Genomic DNA, 26,162 nt, shown 5'->3' on the forward strand with positions numbered 1-26,162 from the left:
GGATTACACATCAGAAAAAGTCAAGACCAGATTAAGTTACCACTGAGTCATGATGAAGGGTGAAAATGGAAATGTGCTGCAAACCTTTCAAGAACCTAGGTACAATAGAGGATTTGAAGAGGGATGGCTGATCAGGCAACAGCAGAAAGGCTGAGATGGTGAAGGACAGCTATTTAGCCCTGAACAGAGCCCTGCAGTGCAAGAGAAAGGATAAAGAGAAGGACCTGAGAGAAGATAGCAGAAAGAGGGTCAACCTGTTTCTCTGCACAACATGCACAAACTTGCCCCACCAGCAGACACATACAGCTTTGCTGAAGGACCACCTGGCCGCCAAGATAACAGTACAGACTTCAGGCAGAAGGTCTAAAGCTGTCCACTCTCGCCGCTTAATCTCCACGCATGAAGCCGGAGCATTGACAGTTTAGTTGCTGCAACGAAGATCCTCCCAAAGCAAACCAAGGAGATGATGGACGTAGCGCTGAAACTTTTCAGAAACTCACCCCCAGTCACAGATCTGGGCTGAATCCATCATCATTCTTTATCTCACTTCGCCACCCAAGTGATATGCAAATCAGTTCTAACCAAGGGCTGGACTGTTCCCATGAGGAACAGGGTCACCGGGATAGGGGTGGACTGGGAGCCCTGATCTCCGCAGTTGAGCTACAACCACCGCCATCGCCTTGGTGAACACCCAGGGGGAGCTGGTAAGGCCAAACGAAAGTGCTATGGTCCACAGTGAACCGCAGGTAACGACTGTGGACAGGCAGGACGGGAATGGGAAATTATACTTCCTGCAAGTCCAACACTACCATCGAGTCCCCGGGTACATAGCAGACAACACTTGAGCGAGGGTGTGCATTTTGAACTTTTCCTTGAGGAAAAAACTGATCTGGGTCTAGGATAGGATGAAGGCCTACATCCTTCTTGGGCACCAGAAAGTAGCGGGAATAACAAACATGACATACTTCTGGTGCCAGCACAGTCTATATGGCTAACTTAGCCAAAAGAGCCGTCACTTCCTAGCCGAGAAAGGAGAGATGGTCCTCTTCCAGCCTGTGGCCAGTGGATGGAATGGGTGGAGGGGTAACCCCGAATGGGAGGGAGTAGTCCCCACTGTCTGATGTTATAGACTTCTAGCGGCAAAGGTGATCGCAGATCCTGCTTCCCACTGGGTGCCCATGATGGTAGGAGGGCAAACTAAAGAAGTTTGGAGGCTGAGGCTGCCGGGGGAGTGCTGGACTGGCCTGACCTCTGGCTGCACGACTCATGGGGTCTGCGGGTACTGCATCCTCGGCCACGCACAGGCTGGGAAGATTGCACGTCATGGTGGGTGGGCTGGTAAAAACACAGTAGGCAGCCCCTTCCAAGGGGACAGAAGGAGCGAAAGGCAAGCTGGTGAGGTTGGTAAAGGGATCAAAGAAAGGCCCAAGGACCTGGCCGTATCTCTGCTATCCTTGAAGCTCTCCAGCACTGAGTCCACCTCATCTCAGAAAAGACGGGAGTTATCAAAGGGCATGTCCATAAGCGACGCTTGTAAATCCCCGGAAAAGACAGTTCTCAGCCAAGTGTGGCGCCATAAAGGCCACCAACAGAGAAACTGCTCTGCCCAGCGAGTCAGTTGTGTCCAGCTCACATCTCTCCCATCAGTTATAGCTTGAGAGAGTACGGCCTCATAGCTTGAGAGAGTATGGCCCGGGATCCTCCACATCCATAGGCAGCACCTGTGCAACCGAATCTCACAAGGAATGGGAGTAATGGCCCAAAAAGCATACAGTGTTCACAGATCGCAGTGCCAGGCTGGTGGAATATATATTTTTTATAAGGTGTCCAGCCTCTTGTATTCCCTATCTGGTAGGGCGGAAGGGAATGCACCAGGATTTAAATGGGAAGTGGAAACTTGGACCACCAAGCTCTCCAGGGTAGGGTGTTGCATGAAAAAACTGGGGTCCCCAGAGGGGTGGAGGGCAATTGTCCTATTCAAAGGAGCCCCTGTGCAGGGTTTGGACTAAGTCCCCAGCAAGACGTCCATGAGGGATTTATTGAATGGGAGAAGCGGTTCTGAGGGGGTCACCCACGGGTGAAGCATCTCGGTCAAGACATTACACTTGACTGCCACTAAGGGAACCTCGGCCGTCCACCCAAAAGTAGCCCCCTCCTCCATAGCCATGGAAGAGGGATAGAACATTCCAGAATCTGGAGAGGTGTCCTGTCGGCTGGCATCTTCCAATTCCTCACACCAGTCCACGTTGGGGTATAGGTGCTGCTATTCTTCAGGGACCAGCAACCTCTTCCAATTCTGCCTGAGTCCCAGCCCATAAGAATAGGGCTCAGATTCTGGCCTGGAAGACAGGGTGCCGAAGTCGGTATCAGGTGACACCCCTCCAGCTCTATTTGAAGTCAGACATGCGAATGGGGACAGTGGTTCGGCGCTGGGGAAGGTTGATAAGTGACACTGGTCCAGATCCATCCATGGATCCAAAGGGCCCGACTGGAGCTGGAGGTAGAGTTACAGGCGGAGAACCAGTATGGGCCCCTCCTGATCCCACGGGGCCCCAAGAGTTGGGCAGTGGTCGCTCTGGCTGCCGGAAATTTGAGGCGACGCAGAGCCGGCACAGGTGCAAGCTCAATCACGGAGCCAGGCCTCAACTGATAATGCTCCCTTGTCTCGAAGGATGACTTCAACAGACGGGGCAAAGTTCTCTTTGGCTTCTTAAACTTGTGGGACTTACCCAGCGATTTGGAGTGCGACGAGGATCTTGGGCTCAATGACGGTCCACTCGACCGGGATAGAGAATGTTGTGGCGTCGCACATCGGGTGTCAAGGAGCTTGATGGAGCGTTCCCTCAAAGGTTTGGGGAGCATGGCGCAGTAGCCAATGCACGTTGGCGCATCATGGTCATGCTCAAGGCACCAGAGGCAAACAAGATGCAGATCAGTCACCAACATCTGCCAATGACAAGAACCGCAGGGCTTGAAAATGGCCTTCATAGTGGACATACCGCCACACAATGAGAACAATCTCAAAAGGACGTTGACAAAAAGTAGAAAAAGGTCAGTCAATAATCGACTGGGGGTAGCTCTCTACGGATCTGCGCTGACTGGTGCAGAAAGAAAAGAACTGACATCAGCACACCTACATAGGCACCACGCACGTCAGACGATGTGAAGCGGAGCTGAATAACACTCCCTATGCAGGGGTACTGCTCACAAAAAAGTTCTGGATCCAGTCTGACACCTAGAGATAATTCTAAGGTAAAGAATCTGCGGCTAGAAGTCTCTATTAGATACATATTATGCTTAATAAATCTTGCTTCTATGAATCGGACCGGAGGAAAGTTAAACTATTAAATAAAGAAACTGTTGTGTCTAACGATATTTTATATTGATGATCAGTTGTATTCCAAAATACACCTATTAATCATATGTTTGCTACTTTTTAGAAAACATTATATACTTAAAATATTTGCTAAAGCTGAAGTACAGATAAAGTTTGGGCACGTAGCTCCTCCTACCTCTGATTTCAGAGATCCCAACATTAAAAATCAGTAATCTCTAGAAATGTTGCATGCATGAAGATAGTTCTGTATAGAAAAACTAAATATTACAAAATGTATTAGTTTGTTTTGACAAATTACTCACTGGTAGCCATGATGTCTGGAGAACAAGGTGGTACTCCATGATCCACTGCCCATCTGTATGCTCCATCTCCAACTAAAAAGCTTCAGAGAAATACCACAATTAGACAATACATCTTCTTCACTTTTTCTTGTTTTCACTTGTTAACCACATTTTATCCACATAATAGCTTCATCAAGCCCCCCCAAACTTGCAACATTCCAATGTTTGGGCTAAAGACAAATAGGAACACCTAAAATATATTGCTTCTTAAATTTGAAGAGCACTGGTTCTAGGCTGACATAAAAGCAACTGAGAATAAGCTAATCTAAACAGTCATTTTACCACAATGTGTTTGGACAGAATAAGCATTTTGTTTGTTAAAAAGGTTTTCACTTAATTTTGACATTGGGATATTCAACAGAACTGGGTTTACGCACTTTAACATTACTCCTCACCCATTATTAATCATACTGCATTCACTAGAAAAGGAAATATATTAATTAGTTACATATTTAACACCAATTGGTCTTACTGGATGCTTTTTATCTGGATCCCACTAGAATATATTTCATTATTCAACAATTATATGATTGCCAGGAAGTACCACTTAGAATACATATAAACTGAAAGCGAAAAATCATCATTCCATGCTGCTTTCCCACCCCCAATTCTACATATAATTGTCCTCAAATATCTTAATAAACACGGTTCCTTATTGTGCACTTGCATGATCATGGGTATTTTCAGCCTGGAAGAAACGTAATTTGTCCGCCCTATTCAACCATCTCCAGATGACCACAGATTTTCCACACATTTCTACGGTAAACAACAAGTTTTTATCATGGACACTATCTCACTTACTCAACCCTTGCTGATAATGGACCATTCAGCAAACAAAACTCTCTATAATCAATCTGTTAGTCCTCATTGCTCCTCCTCCAATCTCCGTCACTATCACCACTATTTTTGCAGAACAATATCTCTTAACATCATCCTTGGTTTTCTGAAACAAATTTACACCAATTCGACTTCACAAACACTTACTATCCTTAATGTATCTTCAACCTCTGCACTCTTCTTCAAACCCTCTGAAGCATCTTTTATAGGGTTCTCCTAAGGAAATAGAACTGATATCCACTCGCGTGAGACTTGGAATATTGATATCAATGTGCAGATTAAATTATTTTTGCTGGCAACAGGGACTGACAACAATCCTTCATAATGCGGTCTCCAATCTAAATTCAAACTCTGCGTGTATGCAAAGTAGAACAACTTTGATTGTATTCAATAGGGTCATCCCGCGGCGTTCCTTGTGACTCGCTGCTCAGCAGTTATCGACAACAAATAAATTGGAATTGAAAAGGATCAGTCAGTTTTGGCATTGTTTGTTTGATATAACTTTATAAAGTTGGCATTTTCTTGCCTTAGCCATTTATAAAGTGCCTGTAGTCTGTCTCTGTTCACACGACTGGGTGTATCTAACAGTTGGGCTTTGTATATTCTTCTTAGACAGCCACTCACAATAGGGGGCTTAGGTGCGACTGGATGGGCGATCACTGGCAGGGTTGGTGGGAGGACCTGGTCCCAGCCCCACTTAGACTTGCATTGGCTGTGTCCTATCTCCACACAAAGGGCTGCATACCACCTGGAACCATGACCAGAAAGGCAGGGCATTTGTGCATTTCAAAGGCCTGCCTCTAGAAGGTCACTTCAATGGTACAACTGTGTATAAATACTGGACCTCAGACACCACTACTTCTGTACACTTCTGGACCTGTGAATACTCTGCCAGCATGAAGGACTGTTGTACTGCTACAAGGAGAGCCACTCTGCTGGACTGCTGCTCCAAAGGAACTGCTGCCCTGCAGTGTTGACCTGCTGCCTTCTGCCCTTTCCTGGGGAGGACCTGTAACCTAGGACCCAAAAGTGACTCAAAGGGCTAGTCTGCTGGACTCCTGATCTGAGCCTCAGGGACATAAAAGGCTCCCCAACAATCTCCTTGACCAAGCTGCTGCAAGGTCCTGACCATCAAGTGTTGCCTTTCAGTTTATGAGCCATTGATGTGGCGCCAGATTTCCGGTTCTCCGAGACAGAGCCTGTTCACACCGGAACCACGCTGCTCGAACTGAAATCTGTGCAAGCCGCCGCGAACCCATCTCTTCGCACAGCAAACATCTATTGCCGATTTAGGACCGCCAACATGAAGCTCCAGCCGTCTAAGATGCCAGCCTGTGCTTAGTGCCATGACAACCCCCAGCTGCTGCACTCTCACTGCTTCCTGTGACCCTCTCCAACACTAAACGTGACTCTTGGCACAAAACTTGAGAAAGTGAACCTTCAGCAGGACTAATCTGGGACTGTATCTGACCTGCGGTCCATTGCGGTAGGCTGGAACCTTTGACATTGACCCGGTCCAGCGTGGCCAGATCACCACTGAAGGCGTTTTGTGCTTTTAGGAGCGATTTTTTTTTGCCTCTAAGTTTAACCTGGCTGTTCAGTGCTAAGCTACCAGGGGGTTGAGCAAAGGTTAATTTGGAGTTTGCTTGTGTCTTACCCCAACAAGAATTGTGTTTGCTGTTTGGCCAGGGCTCACATCCCAGTCAACCAGTAACCCAATTTCTCACACTATTACATCAAAGAAATCAAAATATAGACAGTAAATGCTTTACTCATAAACCATAATGTAACAGAAGCCTTAATGCTTTCAAATCTGTGCCAATAAAGGTGGAGGAAAAAGCAAAGATGAGTGCTGGAGGCACGGGGAATAAAATATCCATAATGTCCCATACAGTTTGCAACTATGATAACCCATCAATTAGCGGAATACAAGTCTGGGTAGTACCAGTAAAACTTATCAGCATAGTTTTGTCTTTTATGGAATAGATGCTCTATTAAGGCTAAATGAAACATTTCATGTACACAACCCTTATCTTCCGCTTTAGATTTAGTGTTTTGTATTCCTAGAATTAGCTTTTCTTGCAGTCACCAAAGTCTTTTCCACCCACAACTGTGAACTAATCAGTATATCAGAATGAAGAAGATCATTCAAAAATATCAATTGTCATGAAGATCAAGATCACAAACAGCAAAAATATCTTCCACGAACAGTCCTATCATGGCTGCACAAACAAACTGTATAGATTCCAGAGTACTGTTTTCTTTTTTTTTTAAATAAATGTTTTTTAAAATATAAAGAAATGACATCGATCCGCCTACATATTAATGTAGCGAGAATAAGCTTCAAGGTAATGCATCCTGACCCTCCCATCCTAGATCTTAATACTCTCTCCATCTGCCCCAGACCGTATCAAACTTCCTTGGGCAACCTCTGCTAGAATAGACTACTCATTCTGCCTCGCCAGAGTATTGTTGAATCAACATTGCCAGTAAGTCAGGACCAACTTTTACATATCCAGAACAATGACACTTCCACACCTCCAGTAGAGCTTCATAATCAACCTCCTGAAGGAGGTAAACCTCAACTTTCAGCCACCTAGAATTCACTTCAATTCACCCCGGACACCAACATCACCCTTAACAGAAACAATGCAATGAAAACAAAGCAGCCTGGTACAAGCTCTCTGTACTAAAGAAAGAGAAACTATTCCTTTTTGAAAGTTACTTTAGAAATGCTGTTCAAGCCGTTATACTATTACATGTGAATGGTGCCAAGATCTAGCTTCATAGCCTCACAGATGCTACACAACGCCTTTCTAAGTCATCCTAAATCCTACATGCAGCAGAACGCCTCATCAGGGGTCTAAAGAAATATGACTACATCACCCTCAATCCAGCTGAACTCCACTGGTTCCTGTTGCTAGCCCACACAATCTTCAAAGCCATCTGCATCATCTACAAAGCCTTCACAACCACTATCTGTGTCTATTAGGCTCACAAGCTCAGCCTCTCGGTTCTCGTTACACTCAAAACCAGGAGACCATCAGACTGGAAATGAAGAAGAGCAAAAAATACAAAAAATTAAGCAATACCTTTTTTTCATCTATGCGCCCAAGTTCTGGAATAACATTGTTATATTCACAAGGAACACCCCTTCCCCCATTCCGATGCAGAAAATACCTGAAGACATACCTCTTTAAAGAATAATGCATTATGACATGCTCTCAGAGCCAAGCTCCATTCCAGTCGCTCCTATGTCTTTGCGTTTCACGCCACTGAATTTCAGCTATGTTAGTGCAATCCAAAGCCCAAAAACACAAATATAAACATGCCCAACCAATGGCAAAGATATCAAATGCAACCCAGCTTGAAGTCCCACCATTAGCTAAACAGTCCAAAAAAGGTGACAGTTTAAAGTCCTGATATTTCTTTCAAATGCTTTAAATTACCTTCCGTTAGACACCGGATGTCCAGTGGGAGGACCCGTTCTTTGCATCACCCTCTAAGAAACCTCTTTAAACTCCAACCAGGAGACTACATTAGATCCAAACTGCCCTCCACCTCTCTAGTATTATTCTCCTTCACACCTCTTGCCTCCCAACCATAATTCTAAAGTCATTTTGAGTCTTCTATGACACAAAGTCCATGTGTTATAAGAAAAGAACCTTTGAGGACTTAGGTATACAGCAGAAGTTTTCTATTCCTTTGGGCCATTATATTTACATCACTGCCTTCAAAGGAAAGTGAGCACTAGTTCCTAAGGTGAAAAAACCCATATTTCTCACTATTCTTGCTTAATATACTACAGGCTTAAAGCCATAACACACTCAAAATGTCATTCTTACCCATAAAAATAATCCTGGGAAAGTGAGGGATACACAGGCATCGCCACGAGGTGAACGAGACAAATTTGATACCTGAAGCTCCGCATCTCCTTAGTCTAGCTTCGAAGTTTGTCTCCAGAGATACTAATATTTAACATGCCTATGCAACCGCCACTGGCCCCAGGAGTATATCATTATTTGTGAAACATTTTAAAGAACCGGTGACCCTACACTGTGTGACACCTAGCCCTCTTGAGAGACAAAAATTGCAGTGATCATTATGTGGGTGAGACCACTGGGGAGGTGGTAGCATTCGAAACTGAAGCAAGACTGTGGACATGGCATGGCAGACGGCCAGGTGAGCAAGACTCAGGCGAGCATCCATTCAGAACAAAGGTAGGGGGGTACCCTAAGCTTCAACGTGTAGGTATCAGAGTTTACAGGACCCTTGCCATGAGGAACATTAAGTGGGTTACCAAAAGAAGCTGGACACCATTAGGTGACTTAGTATCTTGCGAGTTAGAAATGATGGAACCCTTTTGGCTCCTGATGGACTCCGTAGAACTGTGAAGTAACTGTTGGAGCGGAATGCACTGAAGACTGGTTTAGAATGTTGGGTTCAAAGTTACACACAGACAAATAAAGACGTGTAAAACTAAGCTTTGTATGTGGCGTAGTCATTGCCGGATACCCAGGCTGGGGAAGACACTACAACTTATGATGAGTTAGGGGATAAGTAACCTGAAGGTCAACAGTACTCTCCCAGAGAGTTTACTGTGGTCGAAGCAAACTGCTCGTGTGTACCACGTGTGTTGAGCTCGAAGTACAAATTCAACGCTTAACACATGCTGAGTCAAAGCAAAACTCCAGTCGCTGTAAAGAAGTTGAAAACAACTAAAGCAATGCAAAGAAATCTACATATCGGTGACCGAGAACCTGCTGGTCAGATGTACATAAAGTTACCGCACTGCTACGCAATATACAGTCATCCGGAATCCAGAGCGTTAACACTGAAGGTAGATACAATTAGGTTTTCAATGAGCAGATATTCATAATCAAAAAATGCAAGACAACATTATAATCTGAAACTGGTCAAGACAAAGTGCGTGCAAAGAAATGTCAAAGAATAAAACATCTATTTACTCCCCAGAACTTGAGTAAAGTGAGCTGGTACGACCTCAGTACTAGGTGCCGTAACCCAGACCAAGCACAGGGGATGTGTTTGACAGGGGTGCGACAATCACCAAAGACTCCAATATCTTTAGAATAGTGAAACACTCCTTTTCCAATGGAGGCAAACACTGAGGCTGTCTTTCAAAAAGTCATCAAGGATGATTCAGATGTCATCACATCTCAAGGCCTTACAGATGACCCACACAAACCGATTCGAGATGAACAGCCAAGGGAGCTGGAGGGAGCTCCACCCTCAATATCAACCACTCCCAGAAATGGTTACAGCGCTGCCACTTTCCTGAAACCACCACCACCGTTTGATACCGCCAAAAAGCAAAATATTGATGGATGCTTGTCAGATTCATTCAGATGACGAGTGCTGAAAGAAACTCTTAGATTAACTCTTACTCTGTATTTAGTATTAATGGCTACCAGAACTGAAGAGTGTGCAAATAGACAGGCTACTGACATGGATGCCGGAGCGGCCCAGAATGAATCCATCATAAGTGTGAAAAGTAAGCCAAAACAAAACACCGAAGAACACAAAGTGATGTCTACCTGTAAAAAGAGGTTGTGTATTATATGTGGCTTTTCGTTTCCACAGGAAGGAAAATGTCCTCCTCTTGGACAGATAAGCAAATACTGTGGGAAGGAGAACCATTTTGTGACAGTTTGTAAAGCAAAGGAAAAAGGTAGTGCGTCACAGAGCAAGGCAAAATGGTCGCCAGAACATTCCAGAATCAACGTTCGATGCACGTTGTTAGAAATGGGATTTCTGGTTGGCTAGGGCTTTTTCCTAAGCCAGGAAGAAACCACCACTCTAGTCAGGGCAAGGGAGTTAAACGCCGAAGATAACCCCTGCTTACCCCATTGGTAGCTTGGCACGAGCAGTCAGGCTTATCCCAGAGAGAGGCTATGTGTAAAGCGTTTGCGCAACACACCCACAGCAGCAACACACTAGGCACACTACCAAATAGACTCCACACAAGGATATATAAGCCAACCGGCGACATCAGTTAAGACAAATCAACAATGAACGAAGTTGATCGTCGTCTAAATCATTGTCAAACAGTTCTTCTGTATCAGTATCAAATGAATGTGATGAAAATGATTGTGCCATGTCGATGTCTACCTCAGAAAAGCATGCGCATGTTGGACTGGCCGCTTATGAAAAAAAATGCCAGTCAAGAAAAGACTGTGATGCTAAAGACTGTGATGCAAAAGCACCAAAGTCACTCTAACATTGTCCGAAGATTACAATGAAAGTAAATGGTTGTTCGATACCTTTCTTCATCAACAGTGGTGCATCAATAAACATGCCTAAGGAGAACTACAATGAACTACCTCCATTGCATCATCTTATGCCATCAAACACCAACATATATACATGGGCTAAATCAACACCCTTAAAAAGTCAAGGTCCATTTGTAGCGACAATAAAATACAAGAAAACAAAGGTACATGCACCCATCAATGTGCTTCGAGGCACAGCATCAAGTACCAGTTACTCAGTTTCAACACAGCCACTGATATGGGACTGATTTCCGTGAATTACAATGTGAATGCTCACCACGAAATAGTAAGTCAGTTCCTTTAGTTAGTTTATGGTTTGGTAAACCTAAAGATTATGAAAGTAAAATTGCATATTAATGAGGATGTCCGAGCTGTTGCTCAGAGACATGCGGGGTAATGGCATGCGTTGTAACGCATGCGGAGTAAAGGATGTTTACCGCTGTACGCATATGTGTTGACATGCATCAGGCAAACAAGGCAATTGAACAAGAATGATATCTAGGTCCACACATTGCTAACATGATAACACAATTAAATGGTGCAAAGATCTTCTCTTGCCTTGATTTAAATAAAGGTTATCATCAGTTAGAATTTGAAGAAGATTGCAGGTACATTACAACCTTTTCTACACATTAGTCTGTTTTAATACTAAAGATTATGTTTAGGTGTGTCATCCACTGTCGAACTGTTTCAAGATGTCATTCGACATATCATATAGCCCGTCCTCATGAATGTGTTCAATTACAGCAATGACATATTGATTTTCGGAGCTACACAAAAAGAACATAACAAAGCTCTTAAGCACGTCTTCTGTTCACTTGCTGAAACAGGTTTGACTTTGAATGCTGACAAGTGTGAGTTCCATAAGGCAAAGCTAAAATTCTTTGGCCATATCTTTTCTGATGGGGATATGACACGAGATCCTTCTGAAGTACAAGAGCTGTCAAATGCTGATCCCCACCAGATGTTTCAATGGTGTGTTCATTTCTTGGCATGGCCAGTTACTTTTCCAGATACATACAAGACTTTGCTGCTTTAAGTGCTCAGTATAGAGACTTGGCGAAAAAAAGATGCTTAATTTCATTGGTCACATGATTGTGAGAAAAACTTTAAGAGAATAAAGCAAGCCATTGAGAATGCTACAGAAATGGCGTACTTTAATCTGAAGCTTCATACAGAGGTTGTTGTTGACGCTAGCCCATTCGGGTTAGGCGCCATCCCTGCACAGCACAGCGGACACTCGAATGCTCGAAGGCATATTGTGGCATATGGAAGTAGAAGTTTGTTCTAAACAGAACATGCTTACTCACAACCTCAAAAAGAAAGCTTAGCTGTGGAATGTGCTTGTGAAAATTTCCATTTTACTGTACGGAAAGCCTTTTACACTAGTAACTGATCATCAAGCTTCACTGACTATATTTGGCAATTCAAAGGCCAAAATGCCTCCTCGTGTTGAACGATTGGGATTACGGCTACAAGAGTATAATTACACCATTATGCATCATCCAGGGAAGCATCACAACCCTCCTGACTACTTTTTCAGAGTACCTGTAAAAGATTACAGTACAGCCTCCAAGATGTCAGAGGCTAAGTCAATTTCATTGTAAAATTAAACACACAAGCTGCCATTTCGCTGGCCCAGATTATCACTGCCACGAGATATGATAGTGACATGTCAGTCGTGGTACCAACACTCGAACGCTCACCAGTGATGGTGAATATCAAAAATACAAAAATGTTAAGGATGAACTGTTCATAACTCAGGAAGGAGTTATCCTCCGAGGGTCAAGAATTCTGATTCCAGAGAGTCAGCAACAGAAAATAATTTAAGTGTCCATGAAGGACATCGTGGAATCGTTACCACAAAATGAGCTCTCCAAGACTAAGTCTGGTTTCTTTATCTTGATGACAGGGTTGGAAAGGAATGAATGGCCTGTCATCTATGCAACTGCCTTTCTACAAAAACTACTCACCACACCTTAAGCTTGTCGGAACTCCGAAAGAATGCATGGAAGAGAATAGCCATTGGCATTTTCGGTCCACTCAACAATGGACATTACCTGCTGGTGATTATGGACGAATATTCACGATTTCCATTCATTGACGATCTTTCATCTATTACTCAAGAATGAGTCATTGAAAGACTACATGACATCTTTGCGATATGGGGTGTTCCAGCCATAGTGAAGTCTGACAATGGCCCGCCTTTCAGTAGCAGAGAGTCTAAAGATTTCTTGGAGCATTTGCATATAAAGCAGCAGAAGAACAAACATTTGTGGTCACAGGCTAAAAGACTTGTTGAGCGTTTTATGAGTACACTAAAGAAAGTAAAGCAGTGTGCTACTCTTAAGAAGCTCGATTTGAAAGCGGTGGTAAATTCTACCTTGAGAGCTTATCGTTCAAGACCCCACTCGACCACAGGTGAAAGTCCTGCGACATTGATGTTTAGGAGAGCAATGAACACCAAGTTAACTCAATGGAACAATCAGAGATAGAAAGATGAGAAAGCAACTCATGAGAAAGACTTGATGAACAAACAAAAGACGAAAACATATGCTGACCAAAGACGATGTGCGAAGAACATTATCTATAAGAAAGGAGATCATGTGCACACATGACAGATGCAGAGATGAAAATCAGAAGCTCCATTCAATGCAAAATCTTTTCAAGTGGTGTCTACCAAGGGACACATGTTAACTGCCCAACGCCCTGGGAAGTCTATTACCAGAGACTCTTCTCACTTTAGGCCCTTAACTAATTGTTCATCAGCTCTAACTGTTAAAGGAGAGGCTGGCTCCTGCTCAGTTTGAAAAAAAACACGAAAAATGGTAATACACCTGCAGAATACACATGACTATAGAGAGCAGGTATATAATCTATGGATTGCTCCTGGGTGAACGAGCGAGATAAAGAGAGAGAGAGATAGAGCACCTGCAAGTCTATGCCAACTTTAGTTAGTGTTTAGGAACAGTAAAGTGCTTTTAGGGCTCAGGGATGGGTACAGCCTAGGGGTACTGAGCTTTTAGGGTACAGCGATGGGTAGTGTATACGGGTATTAAGACGTTTTTTCAGTGTTCAGGGATGGATAGTATTTAGGGGAAGAAAGCAGTTTTTAGTGTTTAGGGAAGGGAAGTGTGTAGGAGTATAAAGGTTTTTTTTTAGTACTGGAATGGGTAACATGAAATCAGTTTATAACAAATTATATAAATACAAAAAAGTTAAATTCATAAATATTAATGTAATTCAAAAAAAATTCTTTTAAATAAAAATAAATGCTAACATTTAAACGTATGTGAATTACAATTTAACAAATATAAAATTATAACTGTGCATGTAAACAAATATAAATGCATATATATAATCTTTAAATATGTAATTATATACATATATTAAATGATATGAGGTTAAAAATATTGCTTACCAAGCTTCCTGTGATGCAAATGCACTGCAAATGTTAAATCATGCAATATAAAGGCATTCCATTCTAATAACTGATATTATGTACCACAAAGTACGGCCCAGCAAAGTAACGACTGATACTCCAGAGATATACCACAAGTTATTATCCGTGTGGGCAAAACTACATGATCCAGCATAACACAGTGAACTCTAGCATGGAGGAGCAATGAAAATGACTCACCAGTTGACATGTATTTGAGCAGTAATAAATGATAAACAGTATCAAAAGATGCAGAGCGCTCCCACATTACGAGGGGCAATATCCTCTGTGCCCCCATTATTAAATGGCAAGTAAATCATCATCCCACTCCTCAACCTAATCTATTTCAGTACCATGTCCTGGTCTTTGTCTAATATCCGATAGGCAATGGAGGAGTAATTGAATACAGGCTGCTTTCTCTGGAATCTTTGCCAACCATGTTAGACCACCATGGGAACACTATATTCCCAAGTTTTCTGAGCACAACATGGTTTCTTTAGTGGAGGAGTAACTTTAGGTCTTATAAGAATCTTTGGCACTAGGATTGAAATGAACAAGAAACCGATTTATTTCCTCACAATAAAAGCAATGATCTTGGTCTCAAGAGGCTGTCCAGTGGCTCTGCCTTAGCTGTTCTATTTACTGGGGCCAAGGCAGTGAGAGTTGAATATAAATATTTTTTTTTTAGCTATCAAAGAATTAAATGTGTCTGCAAGATCTTTAAAAGAGGTTAGTATGGTAAATAAGGAGCCAGAAGCAATAACATTTTGCACATTCTGAAAACATGCTTGTGGTTTGTTATATGCGGATACAATTTTGTGCGATAAGAAGAAGCATTTTTCTCTCTTAGCTATCTTTGGATAAAGAGATGAGGCAGTTTTCCACTGTTTGTTTTCAAGCTGACAGACGGGCAACGTGGGACCTAATGGTTTGATTGCTATCCAATTACCAGTTTTACTCTCAAGGGCAGGTATAGAATGGAATAAGATACCTCAGAATTTTCCTAAAATTAGAAAGTCTCAAGTAACCCCAAGGTATTTCAAAAGCAGCAACAGTTGACGAGCTACAATCTTGGTTAGTGTCTTAGTAGTACTAATTAATAAAAGTAAACTGCAAGATGCTCGATCATGCCACTGATAAATAGGGTCAGGCTGCAATCTACGAAGGATGCTTACTGACTTTGGATCTCTTTAAGAGCTTGGTAGAGTGGGAGTACTACTGTGAATTGGTGGTGCTCTCTCCAAGCCATCTATCGATTCCCCCATTCTAGGAGTCAGGGGAAGTGCTATGGTTACACTGCCAGAGCCTCTGCATGATCTGCCAGATGACAATCACATTCATTTTGCCTGCCCTTGTCCGTCATGTTAAGGATGGCAGACAGAGGCAGGGAAGCTGTAGAATGGCCCCATGTGCAGGTAGAAAACTCCCTGAGCACCTTGACCATCTGGTTTTTGTATTGAAAAACAAAGAAGCTCTCTCTTTGGGAGTATATTTTCTCAATACAAAAATGCTTACTGACTGTGTGCTTTAAACATTGCAGCCATTCAGCAAACCTTCAATACTGTGAAGGTAGCTGCTGCAACTCACGCCAAGTGGGTGGAGAAGTCTGAATATAGCAGATGGGTTTCAAACAGGAAGGCGGAGACCATTGCCTAAACAATCTTAGCAAACCCGTGAACCATCCACCAGAGTCTAAATGGCCCCAGGTGTGTTTATGCCTGAAGTCTGGGGTGAGATTAAATGCCTCTTTCCTATTCATTAAGATTCAGTAGGCACTATCACCACTCTTTGGCAAATGTTTAAGGTTTATAGATGGGCAGTGCGTATTACAAAGGTTCTTGATTATTTTGGATCTACTGGATATAAGGAGATTGAATTCTTGGATAGAAAAGGGCAGACAACAAAGCATGAGCATTTAGAAGATAGTGACAAACTGGTAAGACAAATATGACCGAAATCGAAAAAACAATGTCTTTATGGCATTATAGACGACAGGTTAAGAAGCCACCAATATTTCCATCGCATGTTATTGAGGCAATCTGTCTTTGATGCTAGGAAACTGGACTTGGTAACTGGCATAGGATTTGGTGACCCAAACTGGCAACCACAAAGTTCAGATCTGAGAAGAAATTATTACTCAATTATGGTAAGGAAAATTTTAAAACAATTATTCTAGGGCATACAAAGCAGTTAGTTACAGTTCATGCTTGAAAATATGGCAAAGCCTTTAAATGCAGAATACAATTAAAATGATGGCATGATTTTGTAGAGATATCTGAAAGCTAGTTATGAATTTGGTGATATGTAAAGAACTATTGGGGCAGGGACACACAGGTGAATACCTACATCTATATACATCTATTCACTGAAAAAAACAATGGTTATAGGATGTTATAATTAGGATATATAATTTTAAAAAACTTAGAAATTCACTGAAAAAACAGAAGGTTACAGGGACACTATATTTGGGAAATAGAATTAAAAAAACTTTAGAAATGTACTGGAAAAAAAACAAATGTTACAGGAAAGTTCTAGTTAGGCTCAGATTTCACTAATACAAAACCATTACAAATCAGCAGTTCTAGTTACCCAAGCTAACTATAACTTATGTCCCCCGCAATGCACTGCTTATGAACTCACATATTACATCACTCAAGACATGGTCAGTGAAATCACTGATGACATACACAGAACCACACACACACTGAATCACACCTCTATACAGCCTCTCATACACCCACTCACACACCCACAGAACCATTAAAATACCCATTCACAGACCCATACAACCACTCACACACTCCCTCACACATCCATAGACCCACTCACATACCCATACAGCCACTCACAACTACTCACACACCCATACAGCTAGTAACAGAGCTACTCACTTACCCATACAGCCACTCACACACCCATTCACTCACCCACACAACCATTCACATACCCATTCACACATCCATACAATCACTCACACGTACACTTACTCACCTAGACAGCCACTTACACACCCAGTTACTCATCCAGAGCCATTCACATAGCCACTCTCCCACCAAGTCACTCAAACACCCATACAGCCACTCACGTAGACACTCACCCGCCCATACAGTCACTCACACACCCACTTTATCACTCATACAGCCACCCATACACTCACTCACACACTCATACAGCCACTCAGTCTGCCACTCACACACAGATTCAGACAGTCACACAGCCACTCAGGTGACATATGTTAGAAATAGTACACTCATTAGTAGTACAGAAACAATAGTAATTTAACTTATGCAGTAGCTTAGTCTATATCTTTAAGTCTCAAACTTTTACAAAACACTTACACTCACTGGATGATGTCACCAGTGATGTCATTTGAGATGTCACCAGTGATGTACTCATCATGTCAAGGGTGATTTAATATGTGCGGTCATAAGCAGTGCATTGTGGGGGCGTAGGTTAAAGTTAGCTCAGGCTGAATTTAGATGGATTGTACAAGTGAAATCTGAGCCAAACTATAAAGTCACTGTCACCTTTGTTTTTTTCAGTGAATTCTAAGTTTTTTTTAAATTCTATTTTTTAACTATAACATCCCTATAACCTTTTTTTTTTCAGTGAATTTCAAAGGTTGTTTTTCATTCTATTTCCTAACTATAACATCCTTGTAACCTTTGTTGTTTTCAGTGAATTTTTTATTTTTTTCAAATTCTATTTCTAAAGTTTTATGTCCCTGTAATGTTTAGTTTTTTTAGTTAATTTCAGGGTTTATTTTCAATACTAAGTAAACTACCATCTATTTAGATTTTTAATTTCGTTTTCTTTTTTTGAACTACAGATGTTCTTTTTTTTAAAATATACTTTATTTAAGTTTTAAAAGGAAAACAATCGCATAGGTACTTAATGTAAAATATATACATTTTTGTTAATGCAATTAAAAAAAAAATCAAATAATTTTTTCATTCCGTGGTACCTCTGCTAGTCCTAAAACATAGACGGGATTAGTACTCTAGGTTTACAATCCCAATTACGAGATCGGAATGAATCTGTGAGAAAATTCTATAAATTCTTTTAAAATATGTACAATCCTCCATTTTTATCAGTGTGAACATATTTACAAGTATATATAAGGCACCCTGTATCTGTGTTTCAAGAAAGGTACCCATTTTGTGATTCCGCAAATCTTTGGTCCGGATTCGGCCGAGGACACACCCAACCCTTCCCTTTCGATTAGATACATTAGGACCGCCATGTACATGGAAAACCAGTTAGTTCACCAGTGAAGTATCTAGAAAGAGGATTGAGAACCAGTGATGCTCAGAGAATGGCCGAAGTTACATCTTCTGTTTAGGATGAACATCCACAACTTATTGAGGCTGAGGAGAAAGATACACTACCTCGAAGAAAAGAAAGTGATGTCTGGAAGCACTTTACAATACCTTCTGGAGAAAAGAAGGTAATAGCAAAATATGTGCAGTGCAAAATTTGGGGCAAGCATTTATTCCGAGTCACTGCAAATAAGTATTCACATGGTACAAGTTTCATGTGGAAGCACTTAAAACAATTCATGAAAGTGTCTACAACTGGATGATGTGGGAGACAGCAGGTGCAACAGGACAGTCCACTTCTACAGCACCCTTGGGAGAAACATCAATAGCTGCAGTCATTACAATACCAGCTGCCTGGTACTCACTGTGCGAAGTGCTGTAAAATATCCACTGTGGGTGCCTACTTGAATCTTAAATACAGTGAAGAAGCATCAGTTAGGCTGTCCTTTTTCTTTTTTTGGGCCTCTAGTTACCACGTGATGTTTTAAGAAGACTGAAGTGAGTTGCTTCTTTGCATTTCCCCATCCTTTCCCTTTCACTACCCTGTTCACTTTTTGTTAAAAAAAAATTAGAAGAGAAGAGAAAAAAAAGGTTAAGAAACTGTTAAAAAACCCTTCTGGAAAAATATTTTTAGAAATACCACCTGGTCAAACAAAAAGCTAACACTGTGGTCTTAATGTGTCAGTGACTGTATTGGTGGGAAACTTGGTGTGTGAGTGTGCATGGGTGTGTGAGTGTGCATCAGTGTGTGTCTGGGTGTGTTACTGGATGCATTAGTGTTTGGTTGGGTGTGTCAGTGTCTGCATTGCTGTATGCCTGGGTGTGTCAGTGTCTGCAAAGGTAAGTTCCTGGGTGTGTCAGTGGGTGAGTAGGTGTGTTATTGGATGCATTAGTGATTTTCTGGGCGTGTCAATGTCTGCATTACTGTATACCTGAGTTTGTCAGTTGAATGCATTAGTATGTCCCTGGATATGTCAGTGTATGCATCGGTGTGTGCCTGGGTGTGATACTGGATGCATTAGTGTTTGGTTGGGTGTGTCAGTGTCTACTTTGGTGTATGTCTGGCTGTGTCAGTGTCTGCATTGGAGTATGTCTGGGTGTGTCAGTGTATGCATCAGTGTGTGTCTGGGTGTAATATTAGATGCAATTGTGTTTGGCTGGCTGTGTTAGTGTCTGTATTAGTGTGTGGTTGAGTGTGTTATTGGCTTTATCAGTATGTATTCGGGAGTTTGAGATGCTGTATAAGTGTTTGGTTGAATGTTTAAGTGGCTGTATCGATTTGTGACCGAGTGGCATTGGCTCTATGAGTATGTCCTGCCTGGGCATGACAGTTTCTGTATCCGAGTGTGTTTGGGTGTGTCAGAGGGTATATCAGTGTGAGCCTGGGTCTCTCAGTGGCGGTATCAGTGAGTGCTTGGGTGTGTCAGTGACTGCATTGGGGCGTCCATGGATGTGACTGTCTCTGTGTGGTTATATCTGTATGTCATGGTGTGTGAGAATGTGTATTGTGTGTGGGTGGGTGTGTTAGTTGGTGTATCAGTGTATAGGCGGATGTATAAGTCACTGTATCAGTGTGTGGCTTGGTGTGTGAGTGACTGTCTGAGTATGCGAATGGCTGGATGGGTGTATGAGTCTATATAAGTAGATGTTTGCATGTGTAAATGGGTGTGTGACTGACTGAGGTTCCGGCTAGGTGTATGAGTATATGTGTGGGTGTGTCAATACCTGAGTGAATGGCTCTATAGGTGGTTGGGTTTGCGTATGAATACCTGTACAGGTGTGTTTGACACTGATAAGTTAAATTAGTAATGTACATTTTTATAAGTTTACAAATACATTTTATTAACACTTAACGATACAATTTAAACCAAACAATTAACAAATAAACATAACATAACTTATTTAACTATTTACAAATACACTTTTGTGCCCAAGTACTTCAGGAAGCACAAAACAAAGTGATGTTTGGAAGTATCTTACAATACTGGTAATTGAAAAGAAAGATACAGATAAATATCTGTATAGTAATGTTTGCGGCAAGCAGTTACCCAGGGGACCTACAAACAATTATTGACATGGGACAACTTCCATGTGGAAGCACTTAAAAACAATGCCAGAAAGAGGCCACAACTAAATAATGCGGGAGAAATTAGGTGCAGTAGGACAGTTCACCTGTACAGCACCCTTGGTGGATCCACCATCAGCTGCAGTCATTATAATACTACCTAACTAAAACTGTGTGAAATGCCACATGCTTCTCACCGTACAAATGTCTTATGTGGGTGCATTTTCCTGTTTTTATTGTTCTCAAGTTCTATACTCATACAGAAAAAGTGATGTACTGTTAAAAGAATCCTAAAGGAACAGTGGGGAAAAAACAAGCATAAAGATTGTAGAAAAAAACTGCATACTATGTGTTTGTAAGTAATTACAATATGTAGAAATTTTCAGAACACCAACTTGGTTTCTAACTATGAGCTGTGCAGAATATCGATGGGATGACTTGCATGACCTTTTGAGACAAACAAACTGTAACATTAAAGGCAATTGTTAGTACTGGCTATTTCTGGTAGGCTAAGGCTGACGCCAAAGCCAGGCAGAAACCACCATTCTAGTCAGGGCAAGGGAGTCACACGCCAAGATAACCCCTGCTCACCCCCGTGGTAGCTTGGCACGAGCAGTAAGGCTAAACTCGGAGGCAATGTGTAAAGCATTTGCGCCAGCACACAACAGCAACAACATCCTAGGCACACAACAAAAGGAACTCCACAAAAGGTTATATGAAAATAACTTCTGTATTGTCAAAACACATCAGATAGAAATCACACATGTACATTGTGCCAACTGGCACGGGCAATATTCACAAGGGATTAGGTACAGGACAGGGCCACATGGGCCACTGTCAGAATCAGCACTTAGTAGAAATAGCACTTCTAGAACTTAGAATAAGTATAGTGTGGTAAATAAATAATTAAATACCAGTTCTATTTTTGACTATGATTAATAAACGGTTAGCTCAATAAATAAGAGTCAAGATTCGAGGTAGCTGGAGTTTTGCAGGTTTTAATAAAGCATAAAGGACTGGAACAGGACAGCCTGCATGGGGATGGAATGGCAGCTGCCGGGGGCAGGATCTGGGAGCATAAGGGTAACTTTTAATAACAGTGCACAATATTTATAGTTAAACAAAATACATTACATGTAATACAGTAGGCGTAGCAGTAGGCGGGGTTTGTAGCAGTCACGAAAGATAAGGCATAAAGTAGGTGTAACAAGAGGCGTATACATAGACATGTGATGTAAACGTAACAGAATATGTCATAAATGGGGCGGAAACATGGAGGGGGCTACCTAAGGAGCCGGGACCTCTGACCTAGTGGTGCGCGCAAGCTGGCAATGACGTGTTACCAGGAGGAGCTGGGGCTATGACTTCTGCACTAGGAAGAGGAGACGAAAGTCTGGAGTGTCAGAGCGACATGTACCTAAACACTATCTAGTATCTGATGTTTAGAGAACATGTTGATAGAATCCAAAAGTTATCAGGGTAAAGGCTAACAGACACTAAGACTGGGGCATGCATTATTCTACATGTAGTGCGTGTTGAGGAATATTAAATGACCATTAATACAGTATTTCTCTTACATGGAGACGTAAAGGCTAGACCATGACGGAAACTATTGATGCGATTCAGTAGCTTAGGAATGCAGAGAAGGAGAGCTGGACTGATAACTAGAATCATAACATACTCTTGGCAGACTGGCAGGCAGAGCCAGGCCGAGCCGGGCACTGCGAGGCAGGAAGTAAGTGAAGGGTCAGGGATGCAGGTGGGGGCTGTATCGCTCCTCGGAGAGGGTTCAGGAGACAGGAGCTGAATCTGAGTCCGGGCCCTTTTTGAGGCCTAGAAACGGGGACTTTTACTGAATTAACGTGCACACTGTGAAACGTGGCAACGTAGGTTTACATAGGCCTAATACTCGTAGCTTTCACGAGAACTGGAAACTTGGCATACTAGAGTTGGACACAACTGGAATTGCGTCTTTAATCGATCATAGGGAATACATATGCATATTAATCATGCACATATAGCATAAGATGGGGAACACGTAGGGACACAGAACATGGCAAAATTTACTTTTCCACATTCCCTCCTTGTCACTACGTTTCCATCAGGAAACATCAATATTCATGATACCATCTATCATTTCATACAGTATCATTTGCTCATCTCGAATTGTCTTGGAACGGGATCTAGAGCGGGACTTAGGACTAGGAATACAGGATGTAGCACAAATGCCGCAAATCGCAGGGCCACATTGTAAACAGAGGCAGCAACTGAAAATGATCATTACTGCAATACCTAGAAATGACAATACTTTCTATCCCCAGGCGGAAATTATACTCCAGAGCCAACCGGACCATGTCCAGGTGCCTGGATTCTGGTGTAACTGATGGGCAATTTTATGAAGTCTGGTTATAGCTGAATAAACAGACGGCGCGTTATTAGGAATGAAAATGCAGCAACTAGATCCGATGACTCTACATGCTCCACCTCTATCGGCCAGTATGACGTCAAGGACGAGACGATTTTGGAGCACGACAAATCTCATAGCAGATTGCTCTTCGGTTAAGTTACCTAGAGCAGAAGTAGTCTCATTCACTACTGCTTCAAGGGTTCTGGTTAACCTACGGATTAGCTTACTATTCTGGACAGGGCCTATAAAGAAGAAGAAACCTTTATTAAAATCTTGGTATTGTTCTAGAGCAGTTTCAGTTTGATCGACAATTGGGGGCTCGATCTCCCTTCTATGTCTAATGTGTACTAGATGTGTGTTTCTATGATAATCAGATGGGGCTAGGAAAACTGGTGGCAGTAGGAAGGCAATGTAACAGGTTCCATCCCAATCGAGGGGCAGACGAACATATGCGGTCTGACCACAAACAAAATAAGAATGACGTGAGGCTTTGAAAATAGATTTCCCACTGTCACCATACTCGACAATAGTAGTACACTCACTATGTCCTACATGTATGGAGCCATTATTTCGGACACATAATTCGCCTTTGACTGGTAGTACTGAAATAGCAGGCAAATCTGGAGTAGTATCAGACTGAACATTCAGGACCATAAAATTCGAGGAATAATTGCCTAAATTATAAACTTCATTTTCTAGGTCTAACCCTGTTCTATGGGTGAGACCTTGCTTGTCTGGAAAACATGTACTATTCAGAAGTAACATATCATTAGAAGATGACGTTAACGTGGACCATGCTCCACACGAACCATTATGTGAAAACGGATAAGGAAAGAGTGGCAGAACTCCCTTCGGTGTCTGGAAAGGGGGGAGTCGACCACACACCCAACAATTAGTGGCATTGCTGGTCTGGTGTGAATAGTGCAACATTCTAATAAACGTGTTATTACGCATAGCGAGACGATGGGATAGCTCGTGAGGAGGCAGGTCACTAAATGTGTGCTCTACTGTAGCATTAGAAAACTTATTTTCATGAGAAATTGAAAACATAAATGTAATGCATAACTTGTGCAGGTAACCATCAAACTCAAAAATAATAGAAAACTTAGAAAAACGATACATCTGATAGAGTTTTGACTAACTCTCTCACTATGGGGGTCTATCTCATACATGTCAGATACCTGTCTAACCGTTTCACCCGAGGGGGACTTAGACAATTAAACTGGCTGACTTATTTTACTAGACCGGAGCTTTAATTTATACTCCTGCTGCGGAGTTTTCTCTAACAGGGAGGGCTTGATTTCGAAATCAGTAGCGGGACAGTCCTTGAGAATAGGGCAGTCTTTAGAATTCTGGCAGTCCTTAAAAATGTTCTCGGCAAACTCTTTTTCTCGAAGTCCATGAAATTTCTTGACGTGAGACAGATGGACCCAACCCTTACGGCCCTCCAACTTCACGGCCGTACGGGTGGTCAGAAGGACTAGTTTCGGTTCTTTCCAGCGAGGCTCCAGCGGACTTGAACGATCAAAGTTCCGTATTAAAACCAAATCCCCAGGAAGGACCTCATGCGGTTTTACTTCAGTATTGTCTGGAAATGCATCGGCAACCTGTGAACGACAAGAGTGTAGGGCAGACATCAAGGAAGCTAGGTAATCTGTCAACATATTACTGGAAACATCGGTAATACTGCGGGGTCTAGGTGTACCCCACATATTCGGGGGGCGGCCGAATACGACCTTATAAGGGGACAGACCTGAACTGGAATGTGCGACCATGCGCATATAAAATAGGGCGACTGGCAGAGCTACTAGCCAGTCTACACCTTTCTCTTTACAAACTTTGGCGATGCGGATTTTCAATGTCTGGTTATGTCTCTCTACGAGACCTGCTGCTTCAGGATGGCGCACACAATGAAACTTCCACTGGTACCCTAACAGAAGGGACACATGCTTCATTAACTCAGATGAGAATGGCTGGCCGTTATCTGAATACACGACCCTAGGGAGTCCATAACGGGGGAAGAATTCACGAACCAACTGCTTGGCAGTGGTCGCGGCTGTGTAATCTGGGACTGGATATGCCTCTGTCCATCTGGACAAAGCGCATACAACTACAAGGACATACTTGAAACCTCGACATCGCTCCATCTGAATATAATCCATCTGGAGGACTTCAAAAGGGTGGTCAGGAGGCTGGAATCCACCTTGTTCCACCGGGATACTTTTACCTGGATTGAACTGGCAACATATCATACAGGTACGGACTTTCTGCTTGGCTGCAGCTCGTAAATGCTTGTTGAACCAAAGGTTCTGGATACTGTCTAACATGGCTTTTTCTCCTAAATGTGCAGGACTATGTGCGGTATTGATAATGACTTGAACCATAGAGTCGGGGAGAAACCATGTGGCTTTTCCCTTCGTCATCCATCCCTGATCTGTCTGGACCCCTCCTTGTTCGGGCCATTTCTTGATTTCATCGGGAGTAGCATGTAACTGGATATCTATGACATCTCGAGTGGGGTCCTTAACTGTCATACATGTAGTCGGATCTGGAGTGTGTGTCAGTGTTGTGTTAACTGGAATGTCTGGTGTCTGAGCTGTAAGCTTGGCTGTTCGATCTGCTAGATCGTTACCTTGGGAAATAATATCAGTAACTTTCGTATGTGCTTTGCACTTCATGATAGCGATAGCTGTCGGTAAATGTATTGCATCTAACAGAGCTTGAATAAGAAGACCATGCTGAATCTTGGTCCCATGAGAAGTCATAAAACCTCTCTCTTGCCAGAGCACTCCAAAGTCGTGTACGACTCCGAATGCGTAACGTGAATCTGTGTATATGTTAACTTTCAAGTTCTTGGCACGTATGCAGGCTTGGGTCAGAGCAACTAGCTCTGCTGCTTGAGCGGACAGGATATCAATACGGTGTGTTTCAATAACTTCAGTGTCAGTAGTCACTGCATACGCGGCTACTAGTTCTCCTGTACTAGTTCTCATACATGAACCATCCACATAAAGTGTCAGGTCGGGATTAGGTAAAGCAATGTCTGTCAGGTCTTGTCTTGGCTTAGTCATAGTGTTAACAACTTCCACACAGTCGTGCGTGGCAGGATTTGAAGTAACTGACGGTA

The 26,162-nt window shown here is 42.4% G+C and overlaps 1 protein-coding gene across 4 annotated transcripts in view; it reads right to left on the minus strand.

The window, feature by feature from the left end:
* Positions 1-26,162, minus strand: part of TASP1 (taspase 1) — a 723,830-nt gene that overhangs the window by 406,556 nt on the left and 291,112 nt on the right. For all 4 annotated transcript variants that reach the window (XM_078649553.1, XM_078649555.1, XM_078649554.1 and 1 more), the window contains one exon: positions 3,640-3,719. In XM_078649553.1, coding sequence (XP_078505679.1) covers positions 3,640-3,719 — 80 coding nt within the window. The remainder of the gene's footprint in view (positions 1-3,639; positions 3,720-26,162) is intronic.

This window comes from Lissotriton helveticus, chromosome 6 (genome assembly GCF_964261635.1).
Source record: "Lissotriton helveticus chromosome 6, aLisHel1.1, whole genome shotgun sequence".
Classification (NCBI taxonomy): domain Eukaryota; kingdom Metazoa; phylum Chordata; class Amphibia; order Caudata; family Salamandridae; genus Lissotriton; species Lissotriton helveticus.